A 21667-nucleotide genomic window follows, 5' to 3' on the forward strand; every position below is an offset into this window, starting at 1 on the left:
TAAGAGCCGGCAGCTTCACTCATACCCCGGCTTTCTGGTCACAACACAAAAAATGAAGGAATAAAACTCGATACATTTAGCGGAGCACAACGCCAATAACGATGATGATGATGAAAATGATAATGACAGTCCGCAACAGCTGTGGTAATGGTAATGTGCAGTTACATTACATAGTTAAACTACTGTACGTATATTACACAATGGTAGGAGGAATATTCAACTGGATAAGAAATACGTATACAATGTCAACGTGCAGTGTTTGTTTTTGCAGAAAGCCTCAGAGAGAGGGAGGACGTGAAAGAAGAGCATCTGTGGTCCTTCGGGTTCTCATCAGCCTTCACGATCATGTCCCACCTCACCAGCAAAGAGCGTGAGCTGTACTCTAAGGTGTGTGTGTGTGTGTGTGTTCGCGTGTGTTGGGCGGGGTTCTAGTCATCAAAGGAATTTAGTGGATACGATTACTGACAAAACACAACAAACAAATAATAGCAAGAGGTGGAGAGCTGATTATTTATGATAGGGGTTTTGGGGGAAGGGGGTGGGAGGGGGCGGGCTTAGATACGTAACAGCATGGGGTGGATGAATAGGTGGGAGGGTGTGTGAATTTGCCAAGCGATGTGGTTGGCGATGTGCGTTGGGTTACCCTGCTGGTCAGGCATCTGCTTGGCAGATGTGGTGTAGCGTATATGGATTTGTCCGGACGCAGTGACTCCTCCTTGAGCTACTGAAACTGAAACTGAAACAAGCGATGTGGATGCATGTGTGGTTAGGTTGGGGAGGGGGGGCAGCGGGGGGGGGGGGGGTAGGGACGTGAGTGTCACCAGACGATTTCAGTCAATGGAGAAGGGCATGAGTGTCGCAAATTACGTGGATGTAGGGCGTAAGGAGATAGGGAGGGGGCTTCAGTGTTGCCAGGCTACGTGGGTGTATGAATGGGTAGATGTGGGTGGGGGGAATAAGTGTTAAAAAGCAACGTGATTGAATGGGGCGGGTATATATAGGTGGGAGGAGGTGTGTGTGTTGCCAAGATAATTGGGTGTATGGGGTGGATAGATGTTGGGGGGTGGGGGGGAGTGAGTGTGGTCAAGTTAAGTGGGTGTATGGGGTGGGTAGATAAGGGGGGGGGGTGAGTGTTGCCAAGTTACGTGGGTGTATGGGGTGGGTACATAGGGGTGTGAGTGTTGGGGGTTGGCAAACATTTAAGCCAACGAACGTTCAGTTGTTGACATATCACTGACCGACCCCTGATGGCCGTGACCCCTGACCCCCTGACCCCAGGTGTTCCTGGAGATGGACAAGGACGGTAACGGCTGGCTGTCTGTGGACGAACTGACGGAGGGGTGCCAGCAGCTGGGCTTCCACCTCACTGATGATGAGGCCGAGGTGAGTGTGGGTGGGCACTGCGAGGCTGTGTTCAGTGTCTGTGGGCACTGCAAGGCAGTGTTCAGTGTGGATGGGCACTGCAAGGCTGTGTTCAGTGTCTGTGGGCACTGCAAGGCAGTGTTCAGTGCGGGTGGACACTGCAAGGCAGTGTTCAGTGTGGATGGGCACTGCAAGGCTGTGTTCAGTGTCTGTGGGCACTGCAAGGCAGTGTTCAGTGCGGGTGGACACTGCAAGGCTGTGCTCAGTGTGGATGGGCACTGCAAGGCTGTGTTCAGTGTCTGTGGGCACTGCAAGGCTGTGCTCAGTGTGGATGGGCACTGCAAGTTTGTGTTCAGTGTCTGTGGGCACTGCAAGGCTGTGCTCAGTGTGGATGGGCACTGCAAGGCTGTGTTCAGTACTGTGGGCACTGCAAGGCTGTGTTCATTGTCTGTGGGCACTGCAAGGCAGTGTTCAGTGTCTGTGGGCACTGCAAGGCTGTGTTCAGTGTCTGTGGGCACTGCAAGGCTGTGCTTAGTGTGGATGGGCACTGCAAGGCTGTGTTCAGTACTGTGGGCACTGCAAGGCAGTGTTCATTGTCTGTGGGCACTGCAAGGCAGTGTTCAGTGTCTGTGGGCACTGCAAGGCTGTGCGTAGTGTGGATGGGCACTGCAAGGCTGTGTTCAGTGTCTGTGGGCACTGCAAGGCTGTGTTCAGTACTGTTGGAACTGCAAGGCTGTGTTCAGTGTCTGTGGGCACTTCAAGGCTGTGTTCAGTGTCTGTGGGCACTGCAAGGCTGTGTTCAGTGTCGGTGGGCACGGCACGGCTGTATTCAGTGTCTGTGGGCACGGCAAGGCTGTGTTCAGTGTCTGTGGGCACTGCAAGGCTGTGTTCAGTGTCTGTGGGCACTGCAAGGCAGTGTTCAGTGTGGGTGGTCACTGCAAGGCAGTGTTCAGTGTCTGTGGGCACTGCAAGGCAGTGTTCAGTGTCTGTGGGCACTGCAAGGCAGTGTTCAGTGTGGGTGGACACTGCAAGTCTGTGTTCAGTGTGGGTGGGCACTGCAAGGCTGTGTTCAGTGTGGGTGGACACTGCAAGGCTGTGTTCAGTGTGGGTGTGCACTGCAAGGCTGTGTTCAGTGTCTGTGGGTACTGCAAGGCAGTGTTCAGTGTGGGTGGGCACTGCAAGGCTGTGTTCATTGTCTGTGGGCACTGCAAGGCTGTGTTCATTGTCTGTGGGCACTGCAAGGCAGTGTTCAGTGTCTGTGGGCACTGCAAGGCTGTGCTTAGTGTGGATGGGCACTGCAAGGCTGTGTTCAGTGTCTGTGGGCACTGCAAGGCTGTGCTTAGTGTGGATGGGCACTGCAAGGCTGTGTTCAGTACTGTGGGCACTGCAAGGCAGTGTTCATTGTCTGTGGGCACTGCAAGGCAGTGTTCAGTGTCTGTGGGCACTGCAAGGCTGTGCTTAGTGTGGATGGGCACTCCAAGGCTGTGTTCAGTGTGGGTGGGCACTGCAAGGCTGTGTTCATTGTCTGTGTGCACTGCAAGGCAGTGTTCAGTGTCTGTGGGCACTGCAAGGCTGTGTTCAGTACTGTGGGCACTGCAAGGCAGTTTTCAGTGTGTCTGAGCACTGCAAGGCTGTGTTCAATGTCTGTGGGCACTGCAAGGCTGTGTAGAATGTGGGTGGGCACTGCAAGGCTGTGTTCAGTGTCTGTGGGCACTGCAAAGCAGTGTTCAGTGTGGGTGGGCACTGCAAGGCTGTGTTCAATGTCTGTGGGCACTGCAAGGCTGTGTAGAATGTGGGTGGGCACTGCAAGGCAGTGTTCAGTGTGGGTGGGCACTGCAAGGCTGTGTTCAGTGTGGGTGTGCACTGCAAGGCTGTGTAGAATGTGGGTGGGCACTGCAAGGCTGTGTTCAGTACTGTGGGCACTGCAAGGCTGTGTTCAGTGTCTGTGGGCACTGCAAGGCTGTGTTCAGTGTCTGTGGGCACTGCAAGGCTGTGTTCAATGTCTGTGGGCACTGCAAGGCTGTGTTCAGTACTGTGGGCACTTCAAGGCTGTGTTCAGTGTCTGTGGGCACTTCAAGGCTGTGTTCATTGTCTGTGGGCACTGCAAGGCAGTGTTCAGTGTGGGTGGGCACTGTAAGGTTGTGTTCAGTGTGGGTGGACACTGCAAGGCTGTGTTCAGTGTGGGTGTGCACTGCAAGGCTGTGTTTAGTGTCTGTGGGTACTGCAAGGCTGTGTTCATGTGTCTGTGGGCACTGCAAGGCAGTGTTCAGTGCCTTCAGATTCTCTCGTTTCCTTGCTGGACGCGTTACCGCTATGCCACCACTCCACAGATAATGTGTGTATATATGATTATATTATAAAGAAGGCTGTGATTGTTGCAGGCATCCTTCTGTGCCATAGACGCCAACAACGACGGGAAGGTGACACTGGACGAGTTTCTGGCCATCATGGGTCACATAGAGGACAGCAACCCCCAGGCCAAAAAGTGAGGGATCTGTATGATCTTGCTACTTTCTGCTACACTGGTGTTGGTTTGGTTGGTGTTTTTTCATTGGTGGAGGGTGAGGAGTAAATTTTGAGTTGATTGTGTGTGTGTGTGCGTGTGTGTGTGTGTGTGTGTGTGTGTGTGTGTGTGTGCGTGCCACGCACACACACACACACACAATCAACTCAAAATTTACTCCTCACCCTCCATCAATGAAAAAACATCAACCAAACCAACACACACGCGCACGCACAATCCTCTTTCTAAAAGAGATGTCATTGCCATTCTGACAATTGAACAGTTCTCATTCTGACAACGATATCATCAACCATTGTGATAATGGAAAAATCCTGATTCCTCTTTCAAAATAACGATGTCATCGCCATTCTAACAATGATACAATCCCCATTCTAACCACAAAAATATTTGTCATCACCATTCTGACAATGGACCAGTCTTCATTTTGACAACAAGATCATCACCATTCTGACAACACTATCATCATCACCGTTCTGACATCAGTAGCGTACAATCCTCATTCTGACAACGGCACGATCATTCTGACAAGATCATGACCGTTCTGAAAACGGGACGATCATTTTGACAATATTATCATCACCATTCTGACAACGGTACGATCATTCTGACAACATTATCATCACCATTCTGAAAATGGTACAACCCTCATTCTGACAATAGTACGATTATTCTGACAAGACCATCACCATTCTGACAATAGCACGATTATTCTGACAACAACAACATCACTTTTTCTGACAACAGTACACTCATCATCACCCCCCCCCACACACACACACACACACACACACATGCACCCTCCAAAACAAACAAACAAGCAACAACAAAAACAAAAAACCAAACAAACAACAAACAAACAAAAAACAACAACAAATAATGCCATCACCATTCAGATAAATCACCACGATGATATCCGTGTCCCCACAGGGAGGCCAAGCTGAGGCGCACGTTCCGCGACATGGACAAGGACGGCAGCGGCTTCCTCTCGGAGAAGGAGCTCACGGACGGCCTGCGCCACAACGGCTACAACGTCTCCAGGGACCAGGTCCGCAGGCTTGTCCATGAACTGGACGCGGACAGCGACGGCAAGATTTCCTTTGAGGAGTTCATCCACATGTTCCAGTTGTGAGGCAAGGCTGCGTCGGTGGCGTCGGTGTCTAGTGGTGTTCTTGTTTGATTTACTTAATGAAAGGAACGTGCGGAATACCTCGCGGATCCTTTTGGTAGAATTCACCACAGTGGTTTGGCAGAGTGAGAGACTGATTTAGGTTTTGTATTTGGTGGTTCTTGGCTGACTGTAAGTGTGCAGGAAAAAATGGTGGTGCTGGCAGGAGTGTTAGGAAATGAGCGCTAAATGGGAGAATGAGGAATGGTGATTGACTGTGGGGTTCAAACATCAACGGTTGCAGCTTCTTGGACTTGCTATGAGATTCAATTATGTGCTTGTGTTTCTTTTCCTTTTTTAACGCACGTGTGCACACGCACACACATGCATATACAGAATGTGCGCACAGATACATATATTTGCATGCAAACACGCATGCATCTACACGCACATACATACACAAATTTGTCTTGCACATATATACATTGAAACCATATCGCCAGAGTCTTTTTTGAGGGATCAAAACTGTTCGTGTTATTCATGTTTTATCAATGCTTTTGTTGATGGCGATGACAGTGTTGTTTTAAAGTATGAGCACTGATTTATCCAGTGCATGAGCGCATGTGTGTGTGTGTGTGTGTGTGTGTGTGTGTGTGTGAGGTTGCATTACAAATGAATGTGTGTGTGTGTGTGTGTGTGCATTACAAATGAATGTTTGTGTGTGTGTGTGTGTGTGTGTGTGTGTGTGATGTGGCTTGATTTGTGGGCCTTACCAAAGCCACAGATCTGTACTAAGGCATACCAAACACTGTCCTTACAAGCCTGACACGCTCAAATTAGACTAGTATTCACTTTCAAATCTCCATGCACGTGATATAGATACAATGACGTTTTTCTTTCCGGCGAACAATTAAGTTTGTATGCACTGAAAAAAAAAGTTACTTTAATGAGCGAAACTGGCACCATTATCATCATCGTTGTTTTTTTTTAAATCTTTTTTACTCTGTCCCATCGCTTCTTCTCATCAGTGGCACTACTGCAAAGTGCTCATCCCCAACCCCCACCGATGGCCAGAGATGTATCAGGAGCAGTGGCCTAGAGGAAATGCGTCCGACTATGATGCGAGTATATACGGGTTCAAGCCCAATATACGGACCCAGATTTTTTACTTCCCTCCCTCTTCACTGGATCTTGAATAGTGGTCTGGGTGCAAGTCTTTTGGATGATACAATAAACCGAGGTCCCGTGTGCAGCGTGCACTTAGCGTGCATACGTAGAAAGAATCAGCGGGGCAACAAAAGGGTTGTCCATGGGAAAATTCTGAGGAAATATCCTCCTCAACAGCTGAAACATGTCATTGCAAATGTTCGTGTTTACTTGACTGGGTTCACTTTGGACTTATACATGATGCTTGTTTATGTGTGCAGCTACATCTGTTGTTGTTATTTTTGTTGTTTTATAATGTTTTCAATAAAATAATGGTTTAAAACAATTCCACTTTCACGCTTTATTTCCATGTCTCTGACTCTCTTTGATGATGTCAGTTTAGCACGATACTGGGCTGAACTGCTCTCTCTCTCGCTTTTGCTTGTGGATTGTGGAGTGAGTGAGTGAGTGTGTGTGTGTGTGTGTGTGTGTGTGTGTGAACTGGAGTGAAGATGTAGATTTATGTTGTTTACTGATAAAGTTATGGGTACGAATTATGCACCTTATACAAAACGCATTGAGACACCCGACCCTTTTATTTTGCTCTTTAATCGACTGATTCCAATGCAGCTATTACAGACCCGAAACTGAATTAGGAAGACGAATTTGAACTCAGATCATCGAAAATTCGCATTTGCAACAGTTTTGAATTGGGTGATTTGGGAGATAAATTTCATTTTATATAATTGAGTGTCCAGGGTAATTTTGGGAATACAGTGAATTTATCCCATGTCGGTGGTTGATCTTCGCAATTTATTTGATACAATATAAAAAGCACACACACACACACACACACATACTGCACACACACACAGACACACAAACCAAGGCAAGACAAGAAGTTTACTCCACGTGCGCCTCGGAAGCATTGAAACAACACACATACACACATACACACACGCACACACACACAGAACGGCGGTGGGGGTGAGGGTGTGGTGGGGTTAGGCAACCGTCCAAAACAATTAGTGACACCAGCATCTGAGTCAACAATAAGATGAGCAGTACATAATACATGATAGCATTAAGGTGTGATAGGTCATGCTTTTTTTTTTTTTTTAAACGGTTTCTGGGAGTTACTGGGTGGTGCCTGAGTCAAAACTGGAGAGAATGAGGTCCCGGTCCCATTCTCTCCAATTGTCTCTCTCTTTCTCTGTGTGTGTGTGTGTGTGTGCATCTTATTGTTACCATGCTTATGCCTTTATGTAGTATTCAGTGTATTCGCATGCTATGACTAAGTAGCATCATGTAGTGCGGCATGCAATGACATATATAATGTAGTATTGTGTAGTTTAGACCCTGTTTCAGGGCGGGGACTGGCTGAAAAAAAGCACGCCAGTGCTTATTTTTATCATCCTCGAAAATAAATAATTTGTATTGTCTTGTCATGTCTTGTCCTCTCTCTCTCTCTCTCTCTCTCTCACACACACACACACACTCGCGCCCACACACATATACACACACACACACTATGCACGCGCAAATACAGTAGGAGATGATGACTAGAGGCACGCTAGAAGTCACGTTTCCTGGTTTGGCAAAATCGTTTCACGAGCTCCAACTACCACACGATGATCAACATTACAGGACGAGGAGTGTGGCTGGATCGACAGCCAAGTCAGTGAGCATGCGCACACGACATGGGAGAAATTCCGCTGTAAACATCCTGGCTCGTAACCTATTTCCTTCATCTTATCTCGCCACTTCGCTGGGTTCAAGGATTTAAAAAACAAAACAAAAACAAAAAAACAACTCACACAAACAACAACAAAACAACAACAACAACAACAAAAACAAAAACAGCAACAAAAACTGATATCCAGAAATGATGAGCCAGTGAATGACATAGTCTGTCACTGATGAATGTGGAGATGTAGGACCGAAAAGGAAAATAAAATCGTCTGATATTTCCCCTCGCCTTTCATTTTTTCTTAACACACACACACACACACACACACAATGCGCACATTCACTTCTTCATGAAATCTACTTGAAGAAGTCGGGTGCAACCAAAGAAGTAGGGCAGAAGTCAAACTACATGTGTGTTATCATTTTTGAATGTGTGCAGTATTCAGTCGTCGGCTATTAAAGTCGATCGAGCATTGTACTCGTTCAGGTCAGGGTAAGGGCAAGACAGGGCATGGCCAACTTTACGTGTGATCGGGGTAATAAGTTATTAGTTAATTAAGACAAGTTCTGCCATATATGAAAAAAAGCATACTGAATTATTGTATTTGCCCGCATGCACACACACACACACACACATGCACGTGTGCACATCTCTTATCTCTTTACGAGAGTGCATTTGATGGTGGTTTGGATTTGTTGTTGTTCGACAGACTTTTTAATTGACACAGTCACATGTTTTGTCAATTCTAATATTATAAATAGTATACCACTAAAACTCTTCAAAACATTAAAATAGTACTAATGTTATAACAATTTATATTTTATTCCTCTGAATAATTTTAAAACAGATAAATGTTCATAAGTTTGGTGCTCGATGGGCATGGTTGTAAAAGTATGCATATGTAGGAAAGACTACTTCTTTGTTTACAGTGAATGACACACACACACATGCGCACACACACAGACATGTACACACACTGACATGTGCATACACAAACACACACGCACACACACAAACCAGAACATACTCTTTTCTTAAAAAAAAAATCATAAAGTGCTCTGTGTATCATTGTATTACATGTGTGTGTGTGTATGCATTTGTTTGCACATAATATGCCTGCGAAATATTCCAACTTGCTTACTATTTAATTGTACAGATATTGCTTCAGCATGTCTTATATGATTGCTGGCATTGTTCCAGATGGCCGGCATCCCTATGACAAGGAGAGAGGGACGTTTGACGTGGAGGACCTGACAGTCAAGGAACCCTTCCAGCAGTTTCAGCTGTGGCTGGAGGAAGCCATTCAGATCCATGGCATTGAGGCCAACTGCATGTCACTGGCCACTGCCACAAAGTATGTGTCATCATCTCCTTCTTTTTCTTCTTCAGTTTAGTGGTGCTGATTAAATTGTTCAGATAGTGTGTTTGTGCCAGCGAGTATGTTGTGTCAGCAGGCTTGGTTGTTGTGTTTTTTTTTTGTCTTTAGTGTTCATGTGTCAAGTCACACATGGCTATTATAATGTTGAATGCAAACAGGTAACATCAATCAAATCATTAGAAATTTTATAGTTATCAGTAAAACTTTCATTGTACACACACATGCACACACATGCGTGTGCACACATACACACACACACACACATATATATATATATACTCACATGTGTGTGAGTGTGTGTGTGTGTGTCTGTTTCTCTGTGTGTGCATGTGCATGTGTGTGATTGTGTGTGTGTGTGTGTGGGAGGAGGGGGTGGTGGGGGGGGGGGGGGGGGGGTGTGTGTGCGATGGTAGTGTGTGTGTGTATGTGTATGTGTGTGTGCGCGCGCACAATTATACACTTTTATTCAGTTATTCAACCTGAACTGGCTGTACAGACTGATGATGATTCCCTGAGCACGTGTTGAGAACATGAGAAGATGAATTGTTCTTCGCACAGAGACGGATTGCCTTCAGTGCGGCTGATGCTGATGAAGAGCTTCAGCAAGGAAGGCTTCATCTTCTTCACCAACTATGACAGCAGAAAGGCAAAGGAACTGGTAAGAAGCTGCACTGTATTTTGATCTGACCCATGAAGATGGTGAATTGGTTTGTTTTTTAACTTCATGTAAGCCTGAAGTCAAATAATGACTACTTTCTACAAACACTTTCTTTAAAAACAAACAAACAAACAAACAAACAAACAAGAAAAAAACACAACCCAGCTACCAATACTCCTCCTTCCAAAACAACAACAACAGCCTTTCTTAAAAACAACAACAGTAACAAACAACTAAAAATATACAAACAGCAATAAAGGACATCTTTAACCTTCGCTGGCTGTCGCTTTTGACTACACATGGAAGCTCATGGGGGTTGTCCACAACCCATACTTTTAAACAAAGAGACAAAAACCTGTATATTCCTCCAAAGCTTGTGTGGGTTGTGCACGACCCATACTTTGTAAAGAGACAAAAACCTGTATGTTCCTCCAAAGCATATAACAAACTATAGAAAAGGAAAACATATCGTAACAACTGATTACACACACATGTGCTCGCACACACACACACACACAGACTCACACAAACACATACACTCAGAAGAAACACATGCTCACACATTCACACACATGCACATACACACACACACACACACACACAACTGATTACACACACAAACGCATAACACCACATGCACATACATACAAACCCTACTTATGCACACAGAGATAGATAGAGACAGAGAGAGAGACTGAGACAGAGAGAGAGACAGACAGCCAGACAGAGAGAGAAAGAGAAAGAGAGAGATGACTCATAGCATCCTATACACGCACAATCAAAGATATTCAGTCACACAGGTACATGCTGTTAGAAAAAGGGATGGAAGGGGGTTATAGCTGAAGACAGGCGAAAGGGATGGGGTGGAAAAGGGGGGGTAGTGGGAGAGTAGTGGGGTAGTGAGGCTATTGAAAGTAAAACTTCTTTATTTTTTTCACTAATTGCTAATTAAACCTTATGGAATCACTATTAAAAAGGTATGGGTTGTGCATGACCCACACGAGCTTTTGAGGGGTTGACACGTTTTTTCCTCTTTAAAAAGCATGGGTCATACATGACCCACACAAGCGTCTGTGTATAGTTAAAACGCCACCTTTAATTACTCATTAACTAATTGATGATTTTTTAAAATTTTTTGGCAAAAGTTGGCCTTTTAGGTGCAGGGAGCATTTCTGAAATTTTGTAGAAAAATGTTAAGAATTGGCTGAGATATTTGCATTTTTGTGCCCTTTTGGGTCGTGTACGACCCATGATAGCCAGCGAAGGTTAAGGCAGATGGGGCTGCTAGAATAGTTGTACATTCCTCAACAAATTGTTATGACAAAACTCATTTAATTTTTTTTGTTTTTTTGTTTTTTGGTATTGATTGAGAAGTGGAAAGTATTCAACTGTATTAACTCACTCCATGCCAAGAGTTTTTGCCCTTGCCAATCCCTGAAAACCCATGGTTTGTATAGGATGGGGAAAAAATTGTAAAAAAAAACAAATAAACACCCAGACAATTGATATTTAGTATATGTATGCAAGGAATGTTGTTCCATATGTGTGGAAAAAATCAAAGTATTTACTCACCATCTTGATATTGATCGCGGTATCCATATTTTGTGTATTTTTTAGCATTTTTGCACCCATCAGAAAGGTACACCAACATGTTCCACATCACATTCTAACACTATTTGAGGAACTGAAGACCTAGTGCATGCAATGAAGTATGAACAGGTGGTGAAGAAAGTTGAAATTCACACATACAAAAAAAAATATTGTCTCAACATAATGAAAATCAAAGAACAAAGAAAAAAACTCAACCGGCTGGGTGTTGACTGGCCAGTCAGCTGACAAATCTGGTATGCCAGTGAAGGGATGTGCAAGAGGGAAAAAGGAAAAATTGTCAGTCCAATCACTGGTGAAAACACTTGCAAAATCGTCCGTTTCCTCAGTGGTTTCGTCGTCTGTGTCTGTCTCATCTGCTGGCACATGTTCCTCACTTTCCTCTCCATTGTAAACATTCTCTTCAGCGGCCGAATCTATTTCTAGTTCATCGGGATCTGGTTCAAATTCACTGTCCGAAGAATCAACATTATCTCCTTCGACATCAGAGCCTTCAGTTTGGATCATTTCCAAAGCATCTTCGACGCTGAGTAACATTTCACCTCTCCGACCGTGTCGAACACTTCGCCATGACGTCATCTTCTCAAACAACTTACAAAGCTGACAGGGGGCACGCTTTGTTATCAACTGCGGTTGAGCTTATCGCGACACACACGCAGCGTGTGTGAATGAAAAGCTGACCTGAGGTGACGTAAGATATCACATCTGCTTTTGATTTTCGCATTCGACGCATCACTCCGACAGCACGACTTTTTAAAATCCAAGTCCGCATATGCGGACATTGGCATCCAACGCTTTCTCCGACGATGTCCGCATATGCGGACAATGGCAGCGAGTGAGTTAAGTGAAATGGTCTGAACAATGTTTACTTTTAGAAAATAAATGCTTTTTCTATTTCATTTTACATTGCTTGAGGCATTATTGAAGAGAAGCTACATATGCTCGTAATGTGTTCGCCCTGTAAAGAATGTAAAAGAAATCTATTTCCTTTTCCTTCAACAAAGCTGTGAGCACAAGGCAAGTCAAAGAATGAATAATGGACCAAGGTAATATTTCAAGAACTGCCAATATTTTTTTTATTCTAAGCTCATAAACAAAATTCATAAATGATGATTTGAATCTACACAGCTTTCTCAAAAATAACCATAGGAAGAAAGAGTTAGGAAACATAGCTCAGATAATTTATGTGTTCTGAGCTTCTGTTTGAATATGATTCTATTCCTAATGATCTCCCTTCCATTCAGGTCTTCATTTTTGACTCACTTGTGTAAACAGAGTGAGTCTATGTTTTAACCTGGTGTTCGGTTGTCTCTGTGTGTGTGTGTCTGTGTCTGTGTGTCTGTGTGTCCGTGGTAAACTTTAACATTGACATTTTCTCTACAAATACTTTGTCAGTTGACACCAAATTAGGCATAAAAATAGGAAAAAATCAGTTCTTTCCAGACATCTTGTTTAAAACAATATTGTACCTCTGGGATGGGCACAAAAAATTTAAAAAAAAGAAGCCAAATTATATGCAAACTGTATTTACTGTTATATTTATATTTTTTTTATTCTCTAAACTTGGCACTTGGACCTCTTATTCTGACCCAACAACAAGAGGAGTCATTATTATCATTTTTTGTTCAAACAGGAACTTCTTTTGCTAAGCATGGAAGTTTTATTTATTTTGCAAACGTTTTGGTGCAGATAGTAAAAAAGGGAAATTAATCTGTAATTAATGCTAGGAGACTTAATTTGCTTTAAACTGATCTTTCTCATCTTAAACATTACATTTTGAAATTATACTCAATACATAAAAAGCTTGTGTGTTTTACTCTCAGTGTACAGGGCTTTCACTATGTTCATTTGCCCAAGTGGTCTTTTTCGGAAAATACTAAAATCAATACGACGAGTGGACTTTATAGATCTATTGGCTGAGCCCTGAAGGTCATGGGCAAAAATCAGTTGTGTACACATATTTATACACATTCAAAGTACGTGCTCATATTCTTTGCGAACGCGAACAACGCCATTTTGTTTCAAGTTGTTGACCTGCCCGTTCAATCCTATATTCAATGGACAATACTCGATAACATGTGATGGAAAGTTGGAGAAGGAGACCGTTAAATATTTATTCAGAGAAAAATTTGTGAACGCCTCATCACTTACTGGATTATGCCCCAAACTGCCATAAAAATATCCACAGAATCAGTCGGAATTCACAGTTCAAAATTGTAAACCATGCGAGTTAATACCCTTGAATTGATGAAACGAAAAAATTTCAAGTCTTGATTTTTCTCAAAATAAAGTCCTTTTCACTTCATACGACGTTTAGAAGTACTTGTACTTGGCTCTACATGTTATTAGTTTAGCAGAATACTAAATTTTCATATCAACTTTAAAACTATAAAACTAGAATGAACATAAAAGAGAAATTGAATCGACCGTGTCATACTACATTCCCGGCGGGTGTAACTAAACTTGTACATCTATCTAGATCTAGAGAAAATGGTTAAACGTTGCAGTGTGATTGCGGCGATAGCCACGTCTCCTTTACCGCAGACTTAAAAAGAATTTTTTATTGGCTTTAAAGATTTTTTGAATGCCCAAGATACACCAGAATAATATGATTTAAACAGCGTTCTCACTGCGAATACCGCAATTGATTTATTGCCCTTTAAAAAAGTATGTTCAAATATTAAATTTTAGAATGTCAGTTAAGGAGCCATGACAGTGTAATGGGTAAGACAGTTTCTTCTCACCTGAACACGCGGGGTTTTAATCTGGCTAGGACTTCTTTTTTTTTTTTTTTTTTAACCCGACGCGAAGCGTTATAATAACAAATACAGAACACATTTTAACGATTAGATTTTTTTTTTAAAGTGTATCACAAGTGAGTCTTGAAGGCCTTGCCTCTCTTGTTAGCTTCATATTTTTATGCTGGCAGGAAACACTACGATGGGCTGTATGGCTAGTAAGGCACAGTGTGACAGATATGTCACAGATATCATTATTTTTTTTATTATCATACTTGTTATTTGTTTTGTTTCTGTTTCAGGAAGAAAATCCCCAGTGCAGCCTGATGTTTTACTGGGAAGCACTGAAAAAGTCTGTAAGTATTTTACTGAATTTCAGAATCAGATCAAATTCAGATTCTTTTGTTAACAGATTTACCAAGAAATTTGATAAGGCTTTGCATCTCATCCATGTGGCAAGCGCATAAAGAATAATGTCAGCTTATTTCAGACAAAACTGTGCAGAATATGATGTTAGAAAACAACAAAAACAAAAACCATTCAGAAAAGAGAATATGTATGTTTACTATATTCTAATAATACAGCTGTAACAATTGTTAATTTTGTAAGCTTGTTGTCAGTGGCAGTCACTTGCAGATATTTTTGGTATCCTTCTGACATCCCAGAAGTAATGAAATATTGGATGTAATACAAAGGACATATTTGATTTTTAAAGGTATGAATTGAAATAAATGTGCACGCATAGTCTACATTTAAAAAAAAATCTTTTTCACATTTAACCACATATATACAACATGCACACATGTGCATACACACACACACACACACACACACACACACACACACACACACACACACACACACACATGCTTTAGGACTTAAGAGAGAAGCCAAACTCTTGTTGGAGAGGTTGAAACTGTGTTTAGCCTTTTTTCTATTGTGTTTCCATTGTACACAAAATCAAACAGTTCTTATCAGTGCACAGTAGAGCAGTACTAAAGGCATTAGCTGAATGGCAGCTGAAAGTTATGCTGTTAGTCAGCGTTTATTTCTTGAGTACACTGTTTAAAATTCTGTACGAAAGAGTCACATCAGTTCTCTTTCTGAAACTGTGGCTGAAAAGACCAAGAGGATGGAGTCGATTCATGGTGTACAGGAGAATACTTCCTCAGTTACTGCCCATTTGTCCCTCTGGCATGTAGGGCAGCAACAAAGAACCACCACTCTTGTTTTGAGCCAGTCTCTTATGGTACCCCAGGTGTGCCTCAGGTTCTTGAGTTCTCCTTAGATTGTTCTGTGTCAGGTGTTCTCTGGCCTTCCTCTCTTGTGTCTACTTTCTTGTGTCCATCGAAGGGCTGCCTGGGTGATGTTACCTTGCTGTCTTAGCATGAGGTGTCCAAACCATTTCCACCACACTGTGATGGTCTCCATGTTCAGTTGATTATACAGAAGATTTCTCTCTTGTTTTTTTTTTTGCATGTCAGATGGTTCATTGTCAGCACTGGTGTTGTGTGTTCCAGGTGAGAATTGAAGGAACAGTGATGCGCATTCCAGAAGAGGAGTCGGAGAAGTACTTTCACTCTCGACCACGGGAAAGTCAGATAGGTGCTGTGGTCAGCCATCAGAGTGCCATCATTCCTAGCAGAGAGGTGAGTATCAGTTTGGAAATACACAAAAATCATGATGATAAGTATTGCCATTGTTTTTTTGTTGGGCTTTGTTTTTATTTTCTTTTGGAAATGAACATGTTTTCAGGCATTTTATTTTTCGGCTTAGTGAATACATGTATTTTGGACCCTGACAAACTGAATGCTTTTAGCTCAATGATGTAATGTATGAACTGCATGCAGAATTGCTATATATAGATATACAGAATAATGGACAAGTGTGTCTGTGTGTGTCCATAGGCCCTGGACAAGAAAAACGAGAACCTGAAGTTAAGATATGCTGATGAGTCTATACCTGTCCCCAGGCCACACTGGTAAGCACTTATCATTCTGCACCAATAACCTATTTCACTGTATGGGACATAATGTATCAAAGACCAGTCATTGGGATGAGTTGATTAACCAAGTTCCCATGTCTAGCTTGCACTTTGCACATGTAAAAGAACCTTCAGCAACAAAAGGGTTGTCCCTGGCAAATTCTGTAGAAAAACCCTATTTGATAGGAAAACAAGTACACTAGCAGGCAGAAAAAAAAGACAAAAAAAAAAAAAAGGGATGATGCTGTGCTGTTGTGATGTGCTCTCGCTGTTGAGAGCAGGCCAAATTACACATCTGTTGAGACAGAGTAAAACAAAACAATACAATACAATACAGTACAAACAATACAATAAAATACAATACAGTCCTATCCAGTCCAGTGCTATGTAATGCAATACAATATTTGTACAATAATTACATAGTCGCAAAGACATATTGAATGATCATCCCCATTGGAGAGGTTACCGCCACCATCACATTCTTTCTGCAACAGACTGCTTAAACCTGCTGATTCCAGGGACTTTGATGCTAACTAACCATAGGGATGGAGGCAAGAAGAAAAAAACAAGTAGAACTGTATTGTATTGTATTGTATTGTATTGCTCGTCAGAACAGATTTCTGTGTGTGTAATTCCAGCTGTTAAAGAGTGCGTTGTTCCAGTTAAGAGCACCCTTTTTTTCTTGTCTTCCTTCATGTGCATTTGCTTTTCTAACCCTATGGAAAGTGGAATTTTCTTCAGAATTTGGTCAGTGACAAATCTTTTGTCGCTGTGGGTTGTTTCACATTCGCTAAGTGCATGCTACACATTGGACCTCGGTTTATTATTTCATCCAAATTACTGATGTCCAGAACACCACTCAAGTTCTAGGGGAGGGGGAGAAAATACTGTGAAGTGTGGGATTTAATCCTGTACGCTCAGATTCTCTTGCTTCCTAGGTGGATGTGTTACCACTCGGCCACCACTCCACCATGAGAGCAGAGCTTGTAGGGCCACGGAATTTTAGATAGTTTTTCCTGTATTTATGGTGATGGATGAATTAAAATGAGGATGCTGCTGCTGATGTGGAGATCCAGTTACATGTTTTGGACTACATGAGTGGGCTGTAGTACCTTTCTACCTACCTTCCTTTTGTAATATATTCCGACATCAGCCAGGCCTGAGAGATATAGAGCAGACATGTGCAGTGTTGGTCAGGAGATTTGAGAACACCGTCAGACACATCATTCAAGTGGATGGCACACAACCATGTGTTTCCAGTCTTCCCATTTGAACCCATACAAAACACAGCTCTGGGGCTGAAAAAATCATACAGTGATAAGCTTCTGATGGGGTTCAAACCCATTTACACCCAGCTGACAGCTGTTTACCACTTCACCATGACAGCTAATTAATTGGTAATTATATAATTTCAGAAAATGAAACAAAGTGAACTTAAAAACAATAACAATAAAACAAACAAACAAAGAATAAAATGAAGTAAGATCAGAACATATTAAATTTACCAAAGTTTTATAGTTGAGATAAAACCAGCAAATGGAAACACTTAACTCACTCCATGCCAAGAGTTTTTGCCCTTGCCAATCCCTGAAAACCCAGGGTTTGTATAGGATGGGGAAAAAATTGTAAAAAAAACAAATAAACACCCAGACAATTGATATTTAGTATATGTATGCAAGGAATGTTGTTCCATATGTGTGCAAAAAATCAAAGTATTTACTCACCATCTTGATGTTGATCGCGGTATCCATATTTTGTGTATTTTTTAGCATTTTTGCACCCATCAGAAAGGTACACCAACATGTTCCACATCACATTCTAACACTATTTGAGGAACTGAAGACCTAGTGCATGCAATGAAGTATGAACAGGTGGTGAAAAAAGTTGAAATTCACACATACAAAAAAAAATATTGTCTCTACATAATGAAAATCAAAGAACAAAGAAAAAAACTCAACCGGCTGGGTGTTGACTGGCCAGTCAGCTGACAAACCTGGTATGCCAGTGAAGGGATGTGCAAGAGGGAAAAAGGAAAAATTGTCAGTCCAATCACTGGTGAAAACACTTGCAAAATCGTCCGTTTCCTCAGTGGTTTCGTCGTCTGTGTCTGTCTCATCTGCTGGCACATGTTCCTCACTTTCCTCTCCATTGTAAACACTCTCTTCAGTGGCTGAATCTATTTCTAGTTCATCGGGATCTGGTTCAAATTCACTGTCCGAAGAATCAACATTATCTCCTTCGACATCAGAGCCTTCAGTTTGGATCATTTCCAAAGCATCTTCGACGCTGAGTAACATTTCACCTCTCCGACCGTGTCGAACACTTCGCCGTGACGCCATCTTGTCAAACAACTTACAAAGCTGACAGGGGGCACGCTTTGTTATCAACTGCGGTTGAGCTTATCGCGACACACACGCAGCGTGTGTGAATGAAAAGCTGACCAGAGGTGACGTAAGATATCACATCTGCTTTTGATTTTCGCATCCGACGCGTCACTCCGACAGCACGACTTTTTAAAATCCAAGTCCGCATATGCGGACATTGGCATCCAACGCTTTCTCCGACGATGTCCGCATATGCGGACAATGGCAGCGAGTGAGTTAAAATGATTGATAACTGACGCACACAAAAAGAAATTCAATCAAATAAAATAAAACCGTAACATACTAATATACACACAGTGTTGCCGTCAGGAAAAGAACACACACAAAAAAAAAAAAAGAGAAAAGAAAATTTAGCAATGTAGCAAAAAAAGTTATACAGTTTCTCTTGCATCTGTGCAGGGGAGGCTATCGCATGATTCCAGATTCCTTTGAGTTTTGGTACGGGCATCGGAACAGACTGCATGATCGTCTGAGGTTCCGGAGACCCCAGAAGGGAGAGGTCATCAACAGGGACCTTACAATGGAGGCAGAGGATGGCTGGCTTCTGGAAAGACTTGCACCTTGAGTTATGTAAAAAAACAACAAGATAAACTCTTTGGTTTACACAAAGGATACGCAAACATAACTCAGTTTTTGTTTTTTTGCAGCATGTTTCTCTGGTAATGTTTTCTTTTTTCCAATATTGTCTGGTAGCTTTGAGTTGTGATCGAACTAGGACTTTTTGTCGTGCTTATAGGAGGTACCACTACTTCATGATAATAGAACAAAAGACTTTGTCATGCTGGTAGGAAACAATACTACAACATTTTTTTCAAAGTGTAACTTTATATCACGCTCACAGAAAATGCCACCACTGCATTATAAGCAGTCTCTCTTTCAGCTATGAAAATGTGTTTTTAAAAATGTATTTATTATCTTGGATGTGGTCAGTATTTCTCTGTCCTTCCACGTCATCCCCGTCTCAGAAAAAAAGTTTCTGCGAAGTACCAATCTTTGCCAAATGTTTCTGATTTTGACAGAAGATTTAATTTGCTTCTGTATATTTGTTGAAGAGAATCACACTCAGTATTAGATATAAGTGGACTGGGTTAGCAGCTGAATCTGAAAAGAACAAAAATGCAATTTCATAAAGACCAACTTACTATTATTCATGCTGTACAATACAGTACAGCACAGTACAAAAGAGTATCTTGCAATACAATACAATTAGAATACAACACAATACAAGACACAGGATATTGTTTGGTGTTGTTCCGTGAGGTGTGTTGATGTTGTCCCACAGTTTCAACAGACCCAGAAATATCAGTTTACCTTGGAAGGTAGGAATCAGCTTGTTAGATGCTGTAACAATAAGCTTTTGCACAGAGCCAATGTACTGCTTGTAATGCAACACCATTTGTGATGAGTCCCAAATCATCTTGCAGTCTGGTGGCATTGCAAACAACTGTTTGAGATAATAATTATGAGACTAGGTTATTCTTTTCCTTATTGTTTATTTCCATTATAACTGGCAAGACTTTGTCTGAGATTCCATTTGCTTCTGGAGTATGTAATGAACCGTACTGCACCCACATATGTTTGTGGTTTACTTTCTATCTATACCCCTAGACCTTTATGCAACAATTCCTTGAAGAAAGAAAAGGTCAGGTCAGAGCTCTTTCTCCTATCTTGGTCTGGTAGTATGGAACAACTGCCTTTCTCAGGTCTGGTAGTATGGAACAGCTGCCTTTCTCAGGCCTGGTAGTGTGGAACAGCTGCCTTTCTCAGGTCTGGTAGTATGGAACAGCTGCCTTTCTCAGGTCTGGTAGTATAGAACAGCTGCCTTTCTCAGGTCTGGTAGTATAGAACAGCTGCCTTTCTCAGGTCTGGTAGTATAGAACAGCTGCCTTTCTCAGGCCTGGTAGTGTGGAACAGCTGCCTTTCTCAGGTCTGGTAGTATAGAACAGCTGCCTTTCTCAGGTCTGGTAGTGTGGAACAGCTGCCTTTCTCAGGTCTGGTAGTATAGAACAACTGCCTTTCTCAGGTCTGGTAGTATGGAACAGCTGCCTTTCTCAGGTCTGGTAGTATAGAACAGCTGCCTTTCTCAGGTCTGGTAGTATAGAACAGCTGCCTTTCTCAGGCCTGGTAGTATAGAACAGCTGCCTTTCTCAGGTCTGGTAGTATAGAACAGCTGCCTTTCTCAGGTCTGGTAGTATGGAACAGCTGCCTTTCTAAGGCCTGGTAGTATAGAACAGCTGCCTTTCTCAGGTCTGGTAGTATAGAACAGCTGCCTTTCTCAGGTCTGGTAGTGTGGAACAGCTGCCTTTCTCAGGTCTGGTAGTGTGGAGCAGCTGCCTTTCTCAGGTCTGGTAGTGTGGATCAGCTGCCTTTCTCAGGTCTGGTAGTGTGGAACAGCTGCCTTTCTCAGGTCTGGTAGTATGGAACAGCTGCCTTTCTCAGGTCTGGTAGTGTGGAACAACTGCCTTTCTCAGGTCTGGTAGTATGGAACAGCTGCCTTTCTCAGGTCTGGTAGTATGGAACAGCTGCCTTTCTCAGGTCTGGTAGTGTGGAACAACTGCCTTTCTCAGGTCTGGTAGTGTGGAACAGCTGCCTTTCTCAGGTCTGGTAGTATAGAACAGCTGCCTTTCTCAGGTCTGGTAGTATAGAACAACTGCCTTTCTCAGGTCTGGTAGTATGGAACAGCTGCCTTTCTCAGGCCTGGTAGTATAGAACAACTGCCTTTCTCAGGTCTGGTAGTATAGAACAGCTGCCTTTCTCAGGTCTGGTAGTATGGAACAGCTGCCTTTCTCAGGTCTGGTAGTATAGAACAGCTGCCTTTCTCAGGTCTGGTAGTATGGAACAGCTGCCTTTCTCAGGTCTGGTAGTATAGAACAGCTGCCTTTCTCAGGTCTGGTAGTATAGAACAACTGCCTTTCTCAGGTCTGGTAGTATGGAACAGCTGCCTTTCTCAGGTCTGGTAGTGTGGAACAGCTGCCTTTCTCAGGTCTGGTAGTGTGGAACAGCTGCCTTTCTCAGGTCTGGTAGTGTGGAACAGCTGCCTTTCTCAGGTCTGGTAGTATAGAACAGCTGCCTTTCTCAGGTCTGGTAGTA

At 42.8% G+C, this 21667-nt stretch overlaps 2 protein-coding genes across 2 annotated transcripts in view; both read left to right on the forward strand.

The window, feature by feature from the left end:
• LOC143294247 (neo-calmodulin-like) overlaps window positions 1-6482 on the forward strand; it is an 11466-nt gene extending 4984 nt beyond the window's left edge. Inside the window, exons 2-5 of the mRNA XM_076605680.1 lie at window positions 272-387; window positions 1279-1383; window positions 3744-3847; window positions 4814-6482. Of these exons, the coding sequence (XP_076461795.1) occupies window positions 346-387; window positions 1279-1383; window positions 3744-3847; window positions 4814-5015 (453 nt within the window). The 5' untranslated portion in view covers window positions 272-345 and the 3' untranslated portion in view covers window positions 5016-6482. The remainder of the gene's footprint in view (window positions 1-271; window positions 388-1278; window positions 1384-3743; window positions 3848-4813) is intronic.
• Window positions 6483-7998: 1516 nt separating this feature from the next.
• LOC143294248 (pyridoxine-5'-phosphate oxidase-like) lies at window positions 7999-20588 on the forward strand. The gene is made up of 7 exons (XM_076605681.1): window positions 7999-8362; window positions 9028-9181; window positions 9764-9863; window positions 14512-14565; window positions 15730-15858; window positions 16117-16190; window positions 18977-20588. The coding sequence occupies exons 1-7, from the start codon at window positions 8338-8340 to the stop codon at window positions 19140-19142; spliced, it is 702 nt and encodes a 233-aa protein (XP_076461796.1). The 5' UTR covers window positions 7999-8337; the 3' UTR covers window positions 19143-20588.
• The last annotated feature ends 1079 nt before the right edge of the window (window positions 20589-21667 follow it).

Source organism: Babylonia areolata, chromosome 19 (genome assembly GCF_041734735.1).
Source record: "Babylonia areolata isolate BAREFJ2019XMU chromosome 19, ASM4173473v1, whole genome shotgun sequence".
Lineage (NCBI taxonomy): Eukaryota > Metazoa > Mollusca > Gastropoda > Neogastropoda > Buccinidae > Babylonia > Babylonia areolata.